At 32.7% G+C, this 15333-nt stretch overlaps 1 protein-coding gene across 3 annotated transcripts in view; it reads left to right on the top strand.

Moving 5' to 3' along the window:
* LOC128875523 (thyrotropin-releasing hormone-degrading ectoenzyme-like) overlaps nt 1-14651 on the top strand; it is a 35694-nt gene extending 21043 nt beyond the window's left edge. For all 3 annotated transcript variants that reach the window (XM_054121157.1, XM_054121155.1, XM_054121156.1), the window contains 8 exons: nt 1702-1882; nt 4322-4508; nt 5748-6025; nt 7106-7284; nt 9553-9720; nt 10826-10966; nt 11034-11115; nt 12082-14651. In XM_054121157.1, coding sequence (XP_053977132.1) covers nt 1702-1882; nt 4322-4508; nt 5748-6025; nt 7106-7284; nt 9553-9720; nt 10826-10966; nt 11034-11115; nt 12082-12249 — 1384 coding nt within the window. In that variant the 3' untranslated portion in view covers nt 12250-14651. The remainder of the gene's footprint in view (nt 1-1701; nt 1883-4321; nt 4509-5747; nt 6026-7105; nt 7285-9552; nt 9721-10825; nt 10967-11033; nt 11116-12081) is intronic.
* Nucleotides 14652-15333: the final 682 nt, after the last annotated feature.

Genomic DNA, 15333 nt, shown 5'->3' with positions numbered 1-15333 from the left:
ACGCGTTTTATTGATTCTGAATAATATCGTTGAACCGTGCACGGTTTTAGTAATTCGTATTGCAAAGCAGATCGATGTCTTCGACGCTCGAACATTAAATTAAAGTAGTAATCGAGTCGTTTCGAAACCAATTGTCATTAATCTCTCGTTACAGTGTCATTAACCCCTTGTTAAAATAAAGTTTGTGAAATCCAATACGAACAGAGATTGTCGCTTAAGGGGATACATCGCAGTAACGGTTTCGAAATAGACGAATTTTCGAGAATTTGTTTCGAACAAGCGAGTAAATAAATTTTTTGATTGTTACAGTTAATGTTTATATATAAAACGAGACTAATTTAAACGAAGTGGCGGGCTGCAAAAAAATGATCAATTCTCTTATAGAGATCAATTTATTTGACATAATTTAACACACTCAGAAATGCATATTATAATGACTGAATCAAAGTTTGTAATATGCAATTTATAGTTTATAGCAGTCACTAATAAACTCTGTTGTTGAAGCGACTTTAAATAAACGTATCTAAAATATATGAATATGAATGTGTGATACCATTGTCGAAATGTGTGATACCAACAAAATCGTTGATGTGCTGTCGACATTGATTAGATTATACGGTTTATCTGAACTGAGAAACACAAATATATTTAAGAACTAGAAGCTTGTTTATATTAGATAGACATACACTCTATTGCTACACGTTGGGAAAAATTGATATCCCAATAACTATACTAAATATATTAAATATACTAGATATACTGAATTTTTGAATTATCCGAAAAAGAATTTTAGTTTACGGAACATGTATAAAAAATAATATATAAGTTGATATATAAGACATTCAAAATGGTATTACAAAAATATTTCAAGTAGAGAAAATAAATTTATATTTACTGGACAGATATATAAGGAAATAATTCAGATAAAAACTTGAAATTTTTAGGTCTTGTTCTTATTAATATAAGTAATAACTAGACTGCAGATTTTTATGCATTTAGAGGAAATTTAAATATGCAAGAAACTACAAAATCCAAACAATATGCAAGAATATAAAAAAGATTGATAATAAAGTTCATGTTATAACATTTGCGAAGTAAAATAAATTCCTATTTAGGTTCAATTTTTGTAGACATGTTCGCGAAGATTTTATTTCGCATAAAGATTCGCAGTCTAGTAATAACTCTATCAAATTTCAAATCATTTCACAAATTTTTACAGGAGTTACAAAAAAAATAACCGATTGAAAAGAATCTATGTATTTTTCACGTAAACTTTTCGAAGGTTTAGGGCATGTGTTAATGTTAAAATTAACAGCTCAAATTTTACAAGAACATTTTTTTATGTATTTTCAAGGTATTTAGGGGGTGCGTAACATAGATTTCAGAAATCATTGAAATAAGGACCACCCTAATGCACATATTCACTGTAACAAGTAATAAATTGAGTTGCATATGCTCAGCTATATTTAATCGCATTATTTGTTGCAAAAAAGTTCTTGAAAAGTCGCCACTCGAGTGCAAAAGGGTTAAAGAGCGTTTCTTTATACGTACCTTCTTCCTACTCGTTCTCGTGTAATTTCTTATTTCTATTATTCTATTATTTCTGTTACGAGTATTGAATGTTACTCATAAGATTACCATCTTTCGCTTTCCATAATCATAAACTAAGCAATAATCGCGGGAACCTTATTTTTCCTTTAGGAAATCGAACGCTACGTATGTTGCCGATTTCATGAACGCCATGGCGGAAGAAACTACCGATCTTCCGTTAACTGCTGGAGTTACTTTGGAAGAAGCGATGAATTCTTGGATCTCCCAAGGTGGATATCCCGTTATCACGGTCATTAGAAATTATGAGAAAGGAACTGCCACTATTTATCAGGTACCAATAATAGAAATTATATTTAAAATCGACTGCGTGAGAAGTTTAACATATACAGGGTGGTCCACGCAATTGTTTCAAGTCATAACTCCGTTATTATTGCATTTACGAAAAAATGCCAAAGGAAAAAGATAAATGGTTCGAAGAACACTACATCGGTAGGCCTTTAAATTTTTTTTAGATGCAGCAGTGTATATGCAATTAACAATTGCATCATTTCTTGAAATAGAAATGCATATTTCTTTTAACACAGATCAATTCTTCTGTTCATTCTACGTAAAAAATAATTAGAGTACCGTGGCAAAAAAATGATTAGATCTCGAGATATTTTCAAAAAATGTCTTTATTGAACAAGACGCTCAAACGCTTCATGACTAGTAAGGTAATCACGCTTGTAAAGGTAATCACCCTTTCGACATTGTTATCATAACAAAAACTGATTTGTACGAGTAACTATTTCATCATTCAGTAGGAATTCACGTATCGTAACTCGAGTACGAAAACTAAGAATTTGAAAAAGTGTAACTGTATTTCACTAAATACAAGAAAATGTATTTTACTAACAGTGAGAAACAAGATATGTACGACACTTTTTTGTTGTGTGATGCAGATAATTTAAACCCAGTTATACAAACAATAAAAAAACGTTATCAGAGATGTTTAGAATGTAATGGAGAAGCGTTGGAGCACCTTCTTCAATAAAGAGATTTTTTTGAATATATCTCGAGAAATAATAATTTTTTTGCCATGATACCCTAATCATTTTTTACGTGGAATGAACGGATGAATCAATAAACAAAAATATGCATTTCTATTTAAAGAAATGATGCAATTGTTAATTACACATGCACTGCTGCATTTAAAAAAAATGTTAAGGCCTGTAGATGTTGTGCTCGTCGAACTATTTATCTTTCTCCTATGACATTTTTTCGTAAATGCAATAATAACGGAGTTATGACTCGAAACAATTGCGTGGACCACCCTGGATATATTTTTGTAAATATCAAGTTTCGAGTCGCATCAACTATTTGTATATATTCTGAACCCTTTTTACATTAACTTTTAAATTAATAAATGAAGTATTATTATTGGAATTTAGCGGACCTTACAGTTTCCTTTCTCTTCTTCCAATAAATTATTTTTTCAAATTTAGACTCTTTTATCGGTTCTCCTGTACACCGAGGTAGATTTTGATTAAATAGTCTCTAAAAATGAAAATTCTACGGATACATGTTCAAAAACAATTATTATTCACCTCGCACTTAGACTTGAGGTGTGAAGAATCCAGTTTTTTTCCTAATTGGGGTTTTTTCCCCAAGTTTAGAGTCGCATCAACTACAAGTGGTTATTAGTGACTTAGCTTCGGTAAACGTTAAATCTTGTTAAATAAATTGATGAAACGCACCAATAACATGTTATCATATTTTGTTAGAAGCAAAAAGTAAATTCTGCATGAACTGCATATAAAGATTATCGAATCAGACTACGCTTAAAAATATTTGCATTGTAATAGAATAAACTGTATGTATTAAAGTATTTAGTTATGCAGGGTAAAAAGATTTAGAGATTGAAAGAGGTAGTTGGCCATTCTTAATCTATACACGATGACTAACCGATCCTTAATCGCATTACATTTTTAAGATTTCAGACGTAGATCACGCACTCGATACTCAAAATACAACGTGCATCCTTATCAGTAGGTACATATTTTATAAAGAGAACCTCAGAAAATACCATTTGCTCGTATTTAAAGAAAAAAGGCATGTTAAATGTTCTTGTCATGTTATCGGGCAGGATCGTAAGAAAGTTATTTCGTGACATTCCGATAGATTGTAAAAACAATTCGGATAAAGTTCTTCGTTTATATCGTTTCTCATTTATTATAATTGTAATCGCAAATTTTTCTGCGATTACGATCGTATTTTCAGGTGTTTTCAGACATAGAAGATTTGTATCTAAAAGCCGACTTCAGATTCGTGTTCTTCACGCTCAAAAAACCTAGAAAACCATGACATCGTCAAAATTAAAAATTAAAAATTTTCAGTTAAAATAAGTAATACCAATAAAATAATTCATATCAATAGGGTAGGCCCTAGATAAAGTAACATTTAAACATTTTTGATTTTGACGAAAACCTGGTTTTCTAAGTTTTTTGGTGTGAGGAACACGAATCTGAAGTCGATTTTCAGGTTCGATACTTTTATGTCTGAAAACACCTGAAAATACGATCGTAATCGCAGAAAAATTTGTGAATACGACTGTAATCGCAATGAAATTTGTGATTACGATTGTAATCGTAATCGTAATCGCAACTCTGAAACATTTGATTACAATCATAATAGTAATTATGATTACGATTATGCTCAACACTGGCATAATCGTAATTAAATTTTAATTATTTGCATTTCGTCTAACAGTTCTTTAAATCGATTATTTTAGGAACAATTTTCATTGGATAGACCATTGGAAAATATCTCCAGGTTCTGGTACATTCCACTCAGCTATATTGACGAGAATGGCAATTGGTCGTCTCCTACGATAACGTGGTTTCAATCCGAGCCAAAATTCGCTATCGATAATGTTGCCTCAAATGAATCTTGGGTTCTGTTCAATATAAACAAGACTGGTACGTGACAAATTTTAATATTTTAATATTTTCAAATTTTAATATATCGTTTTCGTAATTCTTCTCTCCAGCATCGAAATTATGCTTGGTAAACATACATTTTTATATTATCACTGAATCTCCACAGTTAAGTTCTTAATATTGGGTTGTCTGGAAAATCCATGTCGATTTTTGGTAGGTGGTACAGGTCTGAATATATCGGAAAGCTTGAAAATAATTTACATGTATGTATCCCTTAAAAGGTGGAAAGGTTGTGGAACAAGATGGTACCTATGGAATTCAATAAATATTAAATATATATCAAAATTTAAATGTGGTATTTCTGGGCAACCCAATAATTTCTTAATAAGTTCTTAATGAAGATTTTGATTTTTTCTTAAAATTTCATTTGACTAAATTGTACTACATAGAATGAGTTTTACTAGTAATAGTAGTAGTAATAATCTCTTTATTTCATTATCATACAATACACTTAATAATATTAACCTTATTCTAGTTGGAAATTTGTATCCTAAATTCTCCTCGTTTATTAATTACTTATCATTCGGAATTCTTATTCCTACCACACAGTCTTCGTCAACAACCCTTAAATTTGTAATCCGATGTCATAGCTCAAAATTATATTCTTTTCTTTATTCCTTCCATCCTCTTTGGTTTATTTTCTTGTCCCTAGAATCATTTTCATCCACCTAACTCCGGTATCTTTTTCGTCTAAAATTGTCTCTACATCCATTTCTGTGTTTCCTACCCCTTCACATTCTTTTATTAAATGTAGAATTATTTCGCCATCCTCTTTGCATATTCTGCACATCCTTTCTTCGTCTTTCAACCATTATTTATTATAGTTCTCTTCGTTCCCATATCTGAATTCCAAAATTGTTTATTTTTAATCTATCTATCTTTGATCCCTTTTTGCTGTTTAAATATCTGGGTACTTCAGGTACCAATAAAAACTTGTAGTGTCTGTTATATTTTGAGTTCGTAGCTTTGTTATGATCAGTTTGCTGCTTTACTTATTTATCTCTATTGCATATTGTTTCCATTATTTCTGTTCTTCCTTCTCTGAATGAGTTTTACTCTAATTCTTATATCTTATTATATCTCATTCGTCTCATTTACTTTGTTTACATTCGACTTGTTATTGTTCACAGAATTTTATTTATTTTATTTATTCGAAGTCGTAGACGGCGTACATTCGTATAATAATCTAACATCATTTCCCTATCGACGTTTTCCAAGGTTACTATCGCGTACATTACGACGAAAGAAATTGGATGCTGCTGAATATCGCGCTGCAAGAGAATCACGATCTGTTCCCACCGGAAACAAGAGCATCGCTTATTGACGACGTATTTAGCCTCGCTGCGATAGGTTTAATAAAATACGAGATCGTTTTCGATTTCATTAAATATATGCAAATGAAGGAAAGGCACTATGTGCCTTGGATGGCGCTGATGCGACACGTGTTTAAATTGAATAGGCTCTTGTACGAAACTCCGATCTTCACTGATTTTCAGGTGAGTCGTAGGAACTGTAAAACGTTACTGGAAAATAAAATTTTAAACGTCTTCGAGTCATAGTCAATTTCTGGTAGTTAATCTTCGATTCAGGTACCGTTTACGTAATTCATGAAATCAAAAAAGCAGTTCAGTTATAAATATACTCGTAAAGAAAGGACTTATTCTGGATCTCTTATTAAAAAGACATTGGAAAGACGCTTTTATCGAAATATTTAATGCGGCATTTCACCGTGACCGCATAAAAAAACCATATTTTCAATAATTTTTTTCTCAGGAACTATTGCATAAAATTGAATGAATGGTTTTTCCCCTTAAAGGTATGATTAAGGAAAGTAAATAAAAAAATTTTTTTTTGGTAGAAAATATTTCATCATTTATTTACAAAATAATATGCATGTGTGCAAAAAAAAAGTTATCCGCTGGCGCAGATGATTTTGGCTCTCTTGATAATCTGAAACAGAAAATCGAAAAAGTTGATTAAACTATGTCGTCACACCTATGGTCGGAACCTCCAAGTAGTTGATATTTTCATTTCTACTTACAATTTCACCTGATTTACGGTACGAAAAAAAGTGTTTTTTTCTCTCTTTCACAAGAAACGCTGCCATTTTGTTTATTTTCGATGCAATAAATAAGTGGAGGTTCTGACCATAGATGTGACGACATAGTGTAATCAACTTTTTCGATTTTCTATATCAGATTACCAGGAGAGCCAAAATCATCTGCGCCAGCGTATAACTTTTTTTTTTGCACACATGCATATTATTTTGTAAATAAATGACGAAATATTTTTTACCAAAAAAAAATTTTTTTATTTACTTTCACTAATCATACCTTTAAGGGGAAAAACCATTCATTCAATTTTATGCAATAGTTCCTGAGAAAAAAATGTTTGAAAATATGCTTCTTTTTGTGCGTTCACAGTGAAATGCCCCCTTAAGAGTGATGTCGTCAACGTTACATATGAAAATACTAAAATATCACAGTAAATTACTGAATAATACCTTTGAGCAATTGGATTTACCGTACACTTGTGTACACTTCGTTGTACGTTAATCGTATTATACTCAATTTTAGGAGTTTATGGTGAAGTTTGTCTCTCCGCTCTACAGCGAAGTGAGTTCGAAACTTGCAGAAGGTTCGCATCTCACGATGATCGCTGTGAAAATAGCATGTATGTTTGAGCACACAAAGTGCCTGGATTGGGCCAAAGGCGTATTCGAAAATGCTAAGACTGACAACGACATTCGAGAACTGTAAGTTTTAACATAATTCCATTTTTTAACATCACTTACAAGAGCTTTGTGAACTTGGCACCCGACTTTTCAAAAATTAATTTTTTTTTATAGAAAACAATAGTATTTCGTTAGTACCTAATTGTACCTCCAATAGTTTCGTTTGTACCTCGACCAATTAATAATTAAAAAAAATTCAAAAAATGGTCAGCACCCGACATCAAGATTTTTGAAATCGGTTTTCCCCGATTCTTTAGAATCGTTTGTACCTCAATAGTTTAATATACAGCAATTGTTGATCCGCGTAAGAGTGAAGTTTGTTAATTTTCAAGATATTTAAAATCTGTTTTTTCCCGATTCTTTAGAATCGTTTGTACCAGTTTGTACCGCTTTTCTCTTCGTTTGTACCTCAATAGTTTAAATTTTATAGCAATTGTTGATCCGCGTAAGAGTGAAGTTTGTTAATTTTCAAGATATTTAAAATCTGTTTTTCCCGATTCTTTAGAATCGTTTGTACCAGTTTGTACCGCCTTTCGTTTCGTTTGTACCTCAATAGTTTAAATTTTACAAGCAATTGTTGATACTATTGAATTATAAAATTTAAACTATTGGGGTACAAACGAAACTAAAAGCGGTACAAACTGCTACAATCGATTCTAAAGAATCAGAAAAAAACAGAATTTAAAAATCTTGAAAACTAACGAACTTCACTCTTACGCGGATCAACAATTGCTAGTAAAATTTAAACTATTGAGGTACAAACGATTCTAAAGAATCAGGAAAAACCGATTTCAAAAATCTTGATGTCGGGTGCTGATCATTTTTTGAATTTTTTTTAATTATTAATTGGTCGAGGTACAAACGAAACTATTGGAGGTACAATTAGGTACTAACGAAATACTATTGTTTTCTATAAAAAAAAATTAATTTTTGAAAAGTCGGGTGCCAAGTTCACATAGCTACTTACAAGAGAAGAAAAATGGTTTTAAGAGTTTTAACTTCTTTGAAATAATTCTATTTATTTTTCCTAATATCTCTGAAACCATAAGAGGCGTTAACCAAATTGTGAATACAAAATTTAATTTAACCGTAGTAAAAAGGTAAAAAAAAATTATTTTATCATTTCCTCTGCCATAGATCTTTCTACCATCCGCTGCATAAAAACTGTGTTTGTACTTTTGTGGACGTTAGTTTTTTAGTCGAAATTTCGATCAGAATTTTCTACTCAAAATTGACAAAAATGGTAATTCTTGATTGAGCAAACGGATTTTAATTATCAAAACTGAAAATATCGTGTCTTTAGGTGAAGAATTTGTAAAAAATATTCATGTATCCAAAGAGTCTACTTTTTTTGTTCTTTTTGCAGGAAATATATATCAAAAAGTTGCCTATTTTCAATCATATACATATACAGGGTGGTCCACGCAATTGTTTCAAGTCAGAACACCGTTATTATTGCATTTACGAAAAAATGCCAAAGGAGAAAGATAAATGATTCGAAGAGTACTACATCTGTAGGCCTTTAAATTTTGTTTAGATGCAGCAGTGCATATGCAATTTACAATTGCATAATTTCTTTAAATAGAAATGCATACCTTTTTTTACACAGATCGATTCTTCTTTTTATTCTACGTATAAAATGATTAGGGTACCAAAGCAAATAAATTATTAGATCTCGAGATATTTTCAAAAAAATGTCTTTACTGAAGAAGAATTTATTGTTACTAGTTACTCGTACTACCCATCCATTTCATAGCTTCACAGCATTTTTCACCATATAACGAGACATGAATTTCGGCTGTTCGAAAATAAAAAGATTTTTAATTTTAATATATAAACAGTATTTCCCTGAAGTAATAACCCAATTTTTTAAAAAAGAAAGAAAGATCTTTTGAAGAATTCGCTAAGCAGTTGATTTTGGTAAAAATTTAAAGTTGTCTGTAAAATTATCTTTCACTTTCTCGATCAAAATGGAGCACAATTCGTTAAATAACATATAGAAGCAACTTCTATTATTTATGAGAAAAAATTTCTAAAAAAAAAGAAAAAGAGTGGTTTGAAATGTGGTCCTCGGAAAATATTCGTTTCTCCGAAAAAATATATTCTGCAATAATTTCATACCTCATCGAGATGTACAACTTCTTTTTAAAATATTCTTTCAAAGGATCATTTCGGAGAACAAACGATTAGAATTCCATAATCTTTAAAAACAGCGAACAAGTCTCGTCCGTTTCATAAATTCAACGTGACAAGGTTTCCCTTGAATCCTCGACATCGTGTTTTTTTCAGCATCCCTTCGTATATGCGTGAAACATTCTACTGCACTCTCGCACGTTACGGTACACGAAAGGAATGGAATTACTACATGGAACAAGTAACCTTGATCGAGGACGAGGAAGAGAGGAAGCATTTGTTATCGTCGTTCGCTTGTTTCCAAGCTCCATGGATTTTGCAAAAGTAAATGAAATGATTCTCTAATCGATAACTTTGATCAGAATTATTCTCTTACGCTAATATCTGCCGCCAAGTGCAATGGCTGCTCGAACCGGATGAGAGCAGTATAGCTCGGCAAAGTGAGAGCGAAACCTCGGGGCGGAAACACTTTGCGAAGTAGATGGGGATAATATCTTTCATTAAAACTTAGGATCTGAGAAACTGGGCTCTTCGTCGAGCCAAAGCGGTCCTTTCAGCTCACGGGGCATCGGCGAGTCGCGGTGACGGATCAATCACGGTGAAACATTACGGATGCTGAGCAACCGCAAGAATGGTGCACGCCAACATCTAAAGCAGGACGGCTCGCAATCCGTGCGCGATGATTATCGACGATAGTAATCATTTCACCTAGAAATATATAAACTCAACCAACGCCATTAAGGGGGGAGTCTGGTCCAGCTAATGTATTTTTCTAATGCATAGAATTTCCAGATACAATTAATTTTTGTTATTGAAACTTTTTTTCATATAAAGGGTCGTTCAAAGAAGAAAATTTGACAGTGTAGATTTAATTTGAATGTATACATGTATAGATATAGTAGTCGTAAAAGTTGATTACTTTTAATGTTAACCTCTTATTTCTTTTCTTATTAGTATTATTTTAAATTGGTTGCTGTACGAATACTTCTTACACTAACTGTATATACACTGTTCACTGCACAAATCAATTAACTCCTCTTTTTGAAAAATCTTAAATTTAAGTGTCAAAGCACTTGGTATGGTCATAACTTTTTTTATTTATATGAACTTTTACATTGCATTATTATTATTATTTGTACATCATTTCATCGCATTTCTCAACTTTTTTAACCGACCTCGAAAAGGAGGAGGATGAAGTTAATCGATTTGTGCAAAGAACGGTTTTCATATAACATATTTCATAACTTACCTAAATATAGCGTCCTCGAAGAGTAGTAAAAATATATAATAGTAATCCTTATTATCGATAATACAATATAGTTAATAAACATGACAAGCAACTCACAACAAAATTGTAAATAATATAATAAATTTGTTGTCTTTCATCGACGTGTATAATATTGCACATTTTTTTGTTTTTCGTTATTAGTATACTGAACGAAATTCTGCACGAAGGGACATTCCATCAGGGTGAAATATCGGTGATATTGAAAGCCTTTCCTCGAAATCCAGCCGCTGCCCAAGCTGCATCTCGGTTCGTTCGAGCAAACTGGCAGGATATTGCACAGAGGTACTTAACAACCAATTAGAACCAGCTGCATTATAACAAAAAAGAAACGATAACTTTTTGGTGTTAGGTTTGCTGGATCTTACGGAGTAATGAAGTCTTTCGTGTTATCGATGAGTAACGGTTTAACCACCGAACAAGATTTGGAAGACGTGAGTATCTGTTACAGTTAACATTATTATGTGGACGTCGGTTAAAGATAACCCCTTATGCTACAAGCACGTGAGAGACCGTGATCGGATATTCGAACCAAAATTGATTATCAAGTTCCGGCCAAATGTCAACACAATATTTTAGTCCCAGACTGTTGGAGCTTAAATTACAAGTTAAGGGGTAAAACCACTCTAGGATTTTCAAAAAAACCGATTTTTTTTTCCTTAAACGATACTTTAGGGTCATAAAAATAATACGCCATTTGATTTATAGTGAAAAAGAAATGTTAAAAGATTCAATTATCGATTTTGCCGCAGCGCCTCAGAGCGCGATTAAAGTGTTTATAAAACTTTAAACGCGTTTTTCTCGAAATCACTTTTTTCAAACTGGGAGGACGGATTTCTCAGTGACTATTGCATGGATCGAATTGAAATTTTTACAGTAGCTTCACAACAATATTCTCTTTGGAAGTACGTAGCCGTTTTTTGATTGAATGTAAACTTTTTTTTTTATAAACAATTTAATGCTCATTTTTAGAGGAAAAAGTCGATTCATTGTTTAAAAAGTGCGCCACTTCCACAAAAATTGATTAAGAAGTAAAACCCTACGTACTTCCAAAGCCAATTGTATATAGATTATTAATTTTCTTTAGTTATTGTTCCATGACTTATAGATGCCGAGAAATCCGTCCTCCCGTGGCGATGTTTTCAAAAAAGCTTTTTTTGACGATGGGCTCTGTCGCCGCCATTTTGTAAGAAAATGACAGTAAAAAAATAGTTTTTCGTTCTTCAGTATGTGTTAAATAAACCCTCTGAAAAGACATTCTATTCCATTTGTCACACTCCCAAAATAAATTGTCAAATTTAGGTCTTTTTTTTTATTTCTAGAGTGGTTTGACCCCTTAAGGGGTTAACGTGATCATAACGTGGATCGTCGATATTTTAAGCAATGCTTGTTTATTACAGTTGCAACTATTCCGAGAAAATAATTACGACAGTACGAAGGGAGCAAGGTACGCTGCAGCACTCGTCGAAGCAAACGGGAATTTTGTTACATCGTGGTTGAAGAATTCATTACCTGAAATTGAAAAGTTGTTAAAAGGAGATGCCATCGATAAGGCTTCAGCATTATGAACACGGATGATAGAAATATAAGAATAAATATATTGAAAGTTGTGTTTCCTGATGTTTGATACAAAGGATTCCGAAGATTTCTTTCTAGTAACACTACGAGGACACTGTCTTAGCGGATAATTAGATCATAAAAATCGCGTTCTTTCCGTTTCACTCCTATTTTTTCCAAAAATAATGTTTTCGTGGAGTGTTATGAAAATAATGCGTAGGAACGTTTTCAGTACGTACAATTTAGGGATGTCCTATTCCGTAGAATCCTACTACGTATCTGTACAATATTTAAAAGATTTTCGATGAGATTTGGCCAAATTACAGCGATTTATATTTTAAAATTTAATTGAATTTCGGGAGAAAGGACTTTTAACTTTACATTTTTTATTTTTGAGACTAAACGTCGAATGAATAAACTGTAAATATAAAAAAGTTTCGTCTTGTCATTCTCTAGAAGGAGATATTTTTGAAAAATTGATTTGTCGAATTTAAAAATTTCGTCTACTTGAGCGGGGGCTGTTGCATACTTTTACTTCTCAAATTTTTTAAAAGATACAAACAATCGGATTATCACTCGCCAAATTAATATTGAGTGATTGATTCAAATGGATCGAATTTACGGAGTGGGTGCGTTTCGTCTCGGAATTGTCAGTAGACTCATCGGTAGGGCTGCATCTGCCCTAGACGCGTCGTTTTCTTGATGTATGAATTTCGAAATCGTGACGATTGGTTGAGTCTCGATATTACGACTTACGATTTTCGACCAACGCATGTCGAGAACGATAAATAATTGGTTGAGTTCCGTGTTCAACTCTATTCGATCAATCATTAGTAATTCGATACATCAATTGGCTGAATCCAAAGATTATTCGGCACTATTCGACTGATTGATTATGGAAAACGAAGATGGTTGACGAAGTCTCGATGATCGATCTCAGTCAATCAATCTTACGTTGAATGCTGTACAATCAGAATAAGCCGAATATCAAGGATTCTAACGACCAATTGATACGTGATTTTAATTCAGAACCGTGTCTGATGAGCTCGATCGTTTTCGGTCAAAGGTCTTTGAAAAACTGAACAACTGCAGCTCGATTCGATTATTTCGTTGGCCCCTCTTGAGAAAAGAGGAGGAAATCGAGTGAATCGCATTCAAGTATGCGGGGAACCCTGTCAATGGGTTAAGACAAATGAATTCAACATGAGTGAAACGAGAATTCTGTTTCGAGATTCGTCGCTATTTAGTTAACGACAGGCTCTCGAAAGATCAAGACGGTTGAACGGCTCTGTGTGAAACAGAACAGGGCGCTTTAAACTACGAGCGGCAATGGCAGTAATATGCCCCGTAGAAGTTCCGACAAAAATCGTCCCGCGGTCAAAGATTAATATGGATGATGTTATACTAACCATTGCGCAATGGATTTTTCAACACGTAAGATTTCATTTTCCCATACTCGAAAGGATGATCGAGAGATAGTCATAGCGTCGATAAGATGAGCATTGATTAATAAACATATGAATTAACCCTTTGTGGTCGTATCAGATGTAGGCATGGCTATTGTACTGGTTGGAATTAATTTCCGAGGAACGAGCAGTGATACATAATATGCAAACTTATGAAGGATAAACAAGATTAATTAATTATTTTGTGGACTTTAGATATATGTTTACACAATAATGTGTTTTAATGTAACGTTTTTATGTAAAAATTATATTTTATAGTTCTCCATTGTATGGTATCTTATCTTCGGTAACTTTCTCTCGCCATTTTGGAGTATTGTTTTTGAAATATCTGAAGAAGCGAGAATGCGTAATTACACTTTAACACAGTTTGAAAAATATTATTTGGAATTACAGTTGCAGAAAGAGTACCAATATTCAATATTTTTGTCTTTGAAAAATTTAACATGTAGATATTTCATCGACTGGTCCATATGTTTATATATTCTTGTATAACTGAATATATGTAATTACTAACGATCTTTTCATTAATCTTTCCATTAATCTATTATTACACTAATATCTTAGAATCTATTACTATTGTCTAATGGCTTAAATCTTTTTAGTCTGCGGGATACAACATAAGATTAGTATGGTTCTTTGCCGTGGTGGCTGAGAGCAGACATACAACCGGAACGGTAACAAAGTTTTTGTGGTTGAGAGTAGACATATGTACGTCCGCAAAGGGTTAACACATTTAAACTCGAAGAGCGACTTAGAAGCCACAGTCTTTGTTTATCTTAGATTTCGTTGAATCTCGAACTCATCGCAGCGATATTGGTTTGTAAATTGATCCCTAAACTGGTATACTTTGAAGTAGTAGTAAAACATTTTATATCCACGACTTTCCAATAGAATATAGTTTAGTCGTCGAAAGTGTTAGTAATAAAGCTGTCGTCGAGTGCAAAGGGTTAATATGCAGTTTATTCTACGATTTCATTCCGCCATGATCCGATTTCGATTATTTTTTACAAAATGGTAGAATTACGAATCTCGCTATTCATTAATCGATTATTCGAATTTCTCGATTTCAAATTTCTGGAGGAGAGTACCAATATCTGAAACCTCGAATGCCACGTATTTATGATGTGTATATGACAACACTTGAGGCGCACTAGACCGTAGAAACAGGTCTCGTGCTTAGTGTGATTCGAAGTCGTAAAAGGGACCTCGAGTGGTAAAAGTATAGTGCCTCTACCACAGTCAAGAACTTGAAAGAATAGAGACTGATGGAAAGCCTACTTGTGAAGAAAGACTGTGTGATCAGTAACTACAAGGGATTAATTTTTTCAGCTGTCTTTGTTAACAGAAATGCGTCATGTACTGGGTGTACAAAAATGAATGGTTCTGGGGTTAATCTACGCATCTGGATTGGTAAACAATCTTAAAATTCAAGATTAAATTTTTGTTCGGTCTTTCTAATTTCTAAATATTTAATTCGAAGAGAAGGTAAGGGGTCTATTATCGAAAGAAACAAAGGCAGTTTTCCTTAAGAATCTTTATTTTACATAACAAATAATTGTGGACTGTCAATGTTTTTATACATAATAGTAGACATGTTAAACTAATAAATAAAATTTTCTTTTATGTATT

This window comes from Hylaeus volcanicus, chromosome 4 (genome assembly GCF_026283585.1).
Source record: "Hylaeus volcanicus isolate JK05 chromosome 4, UHH_iyHylVolc1.0_haploid, whole genome shotgun sequence".
NCBI classification, from domain to species: Eukaryota; Metazoa; Arthropoda; class Insecta; order Hymenoptera; family Colletidae; genus Hylaeus; species Hylaeus volcanicus.
This window is presented reverse-complemented; position numbering and strand designations above follow the sequence as displayed.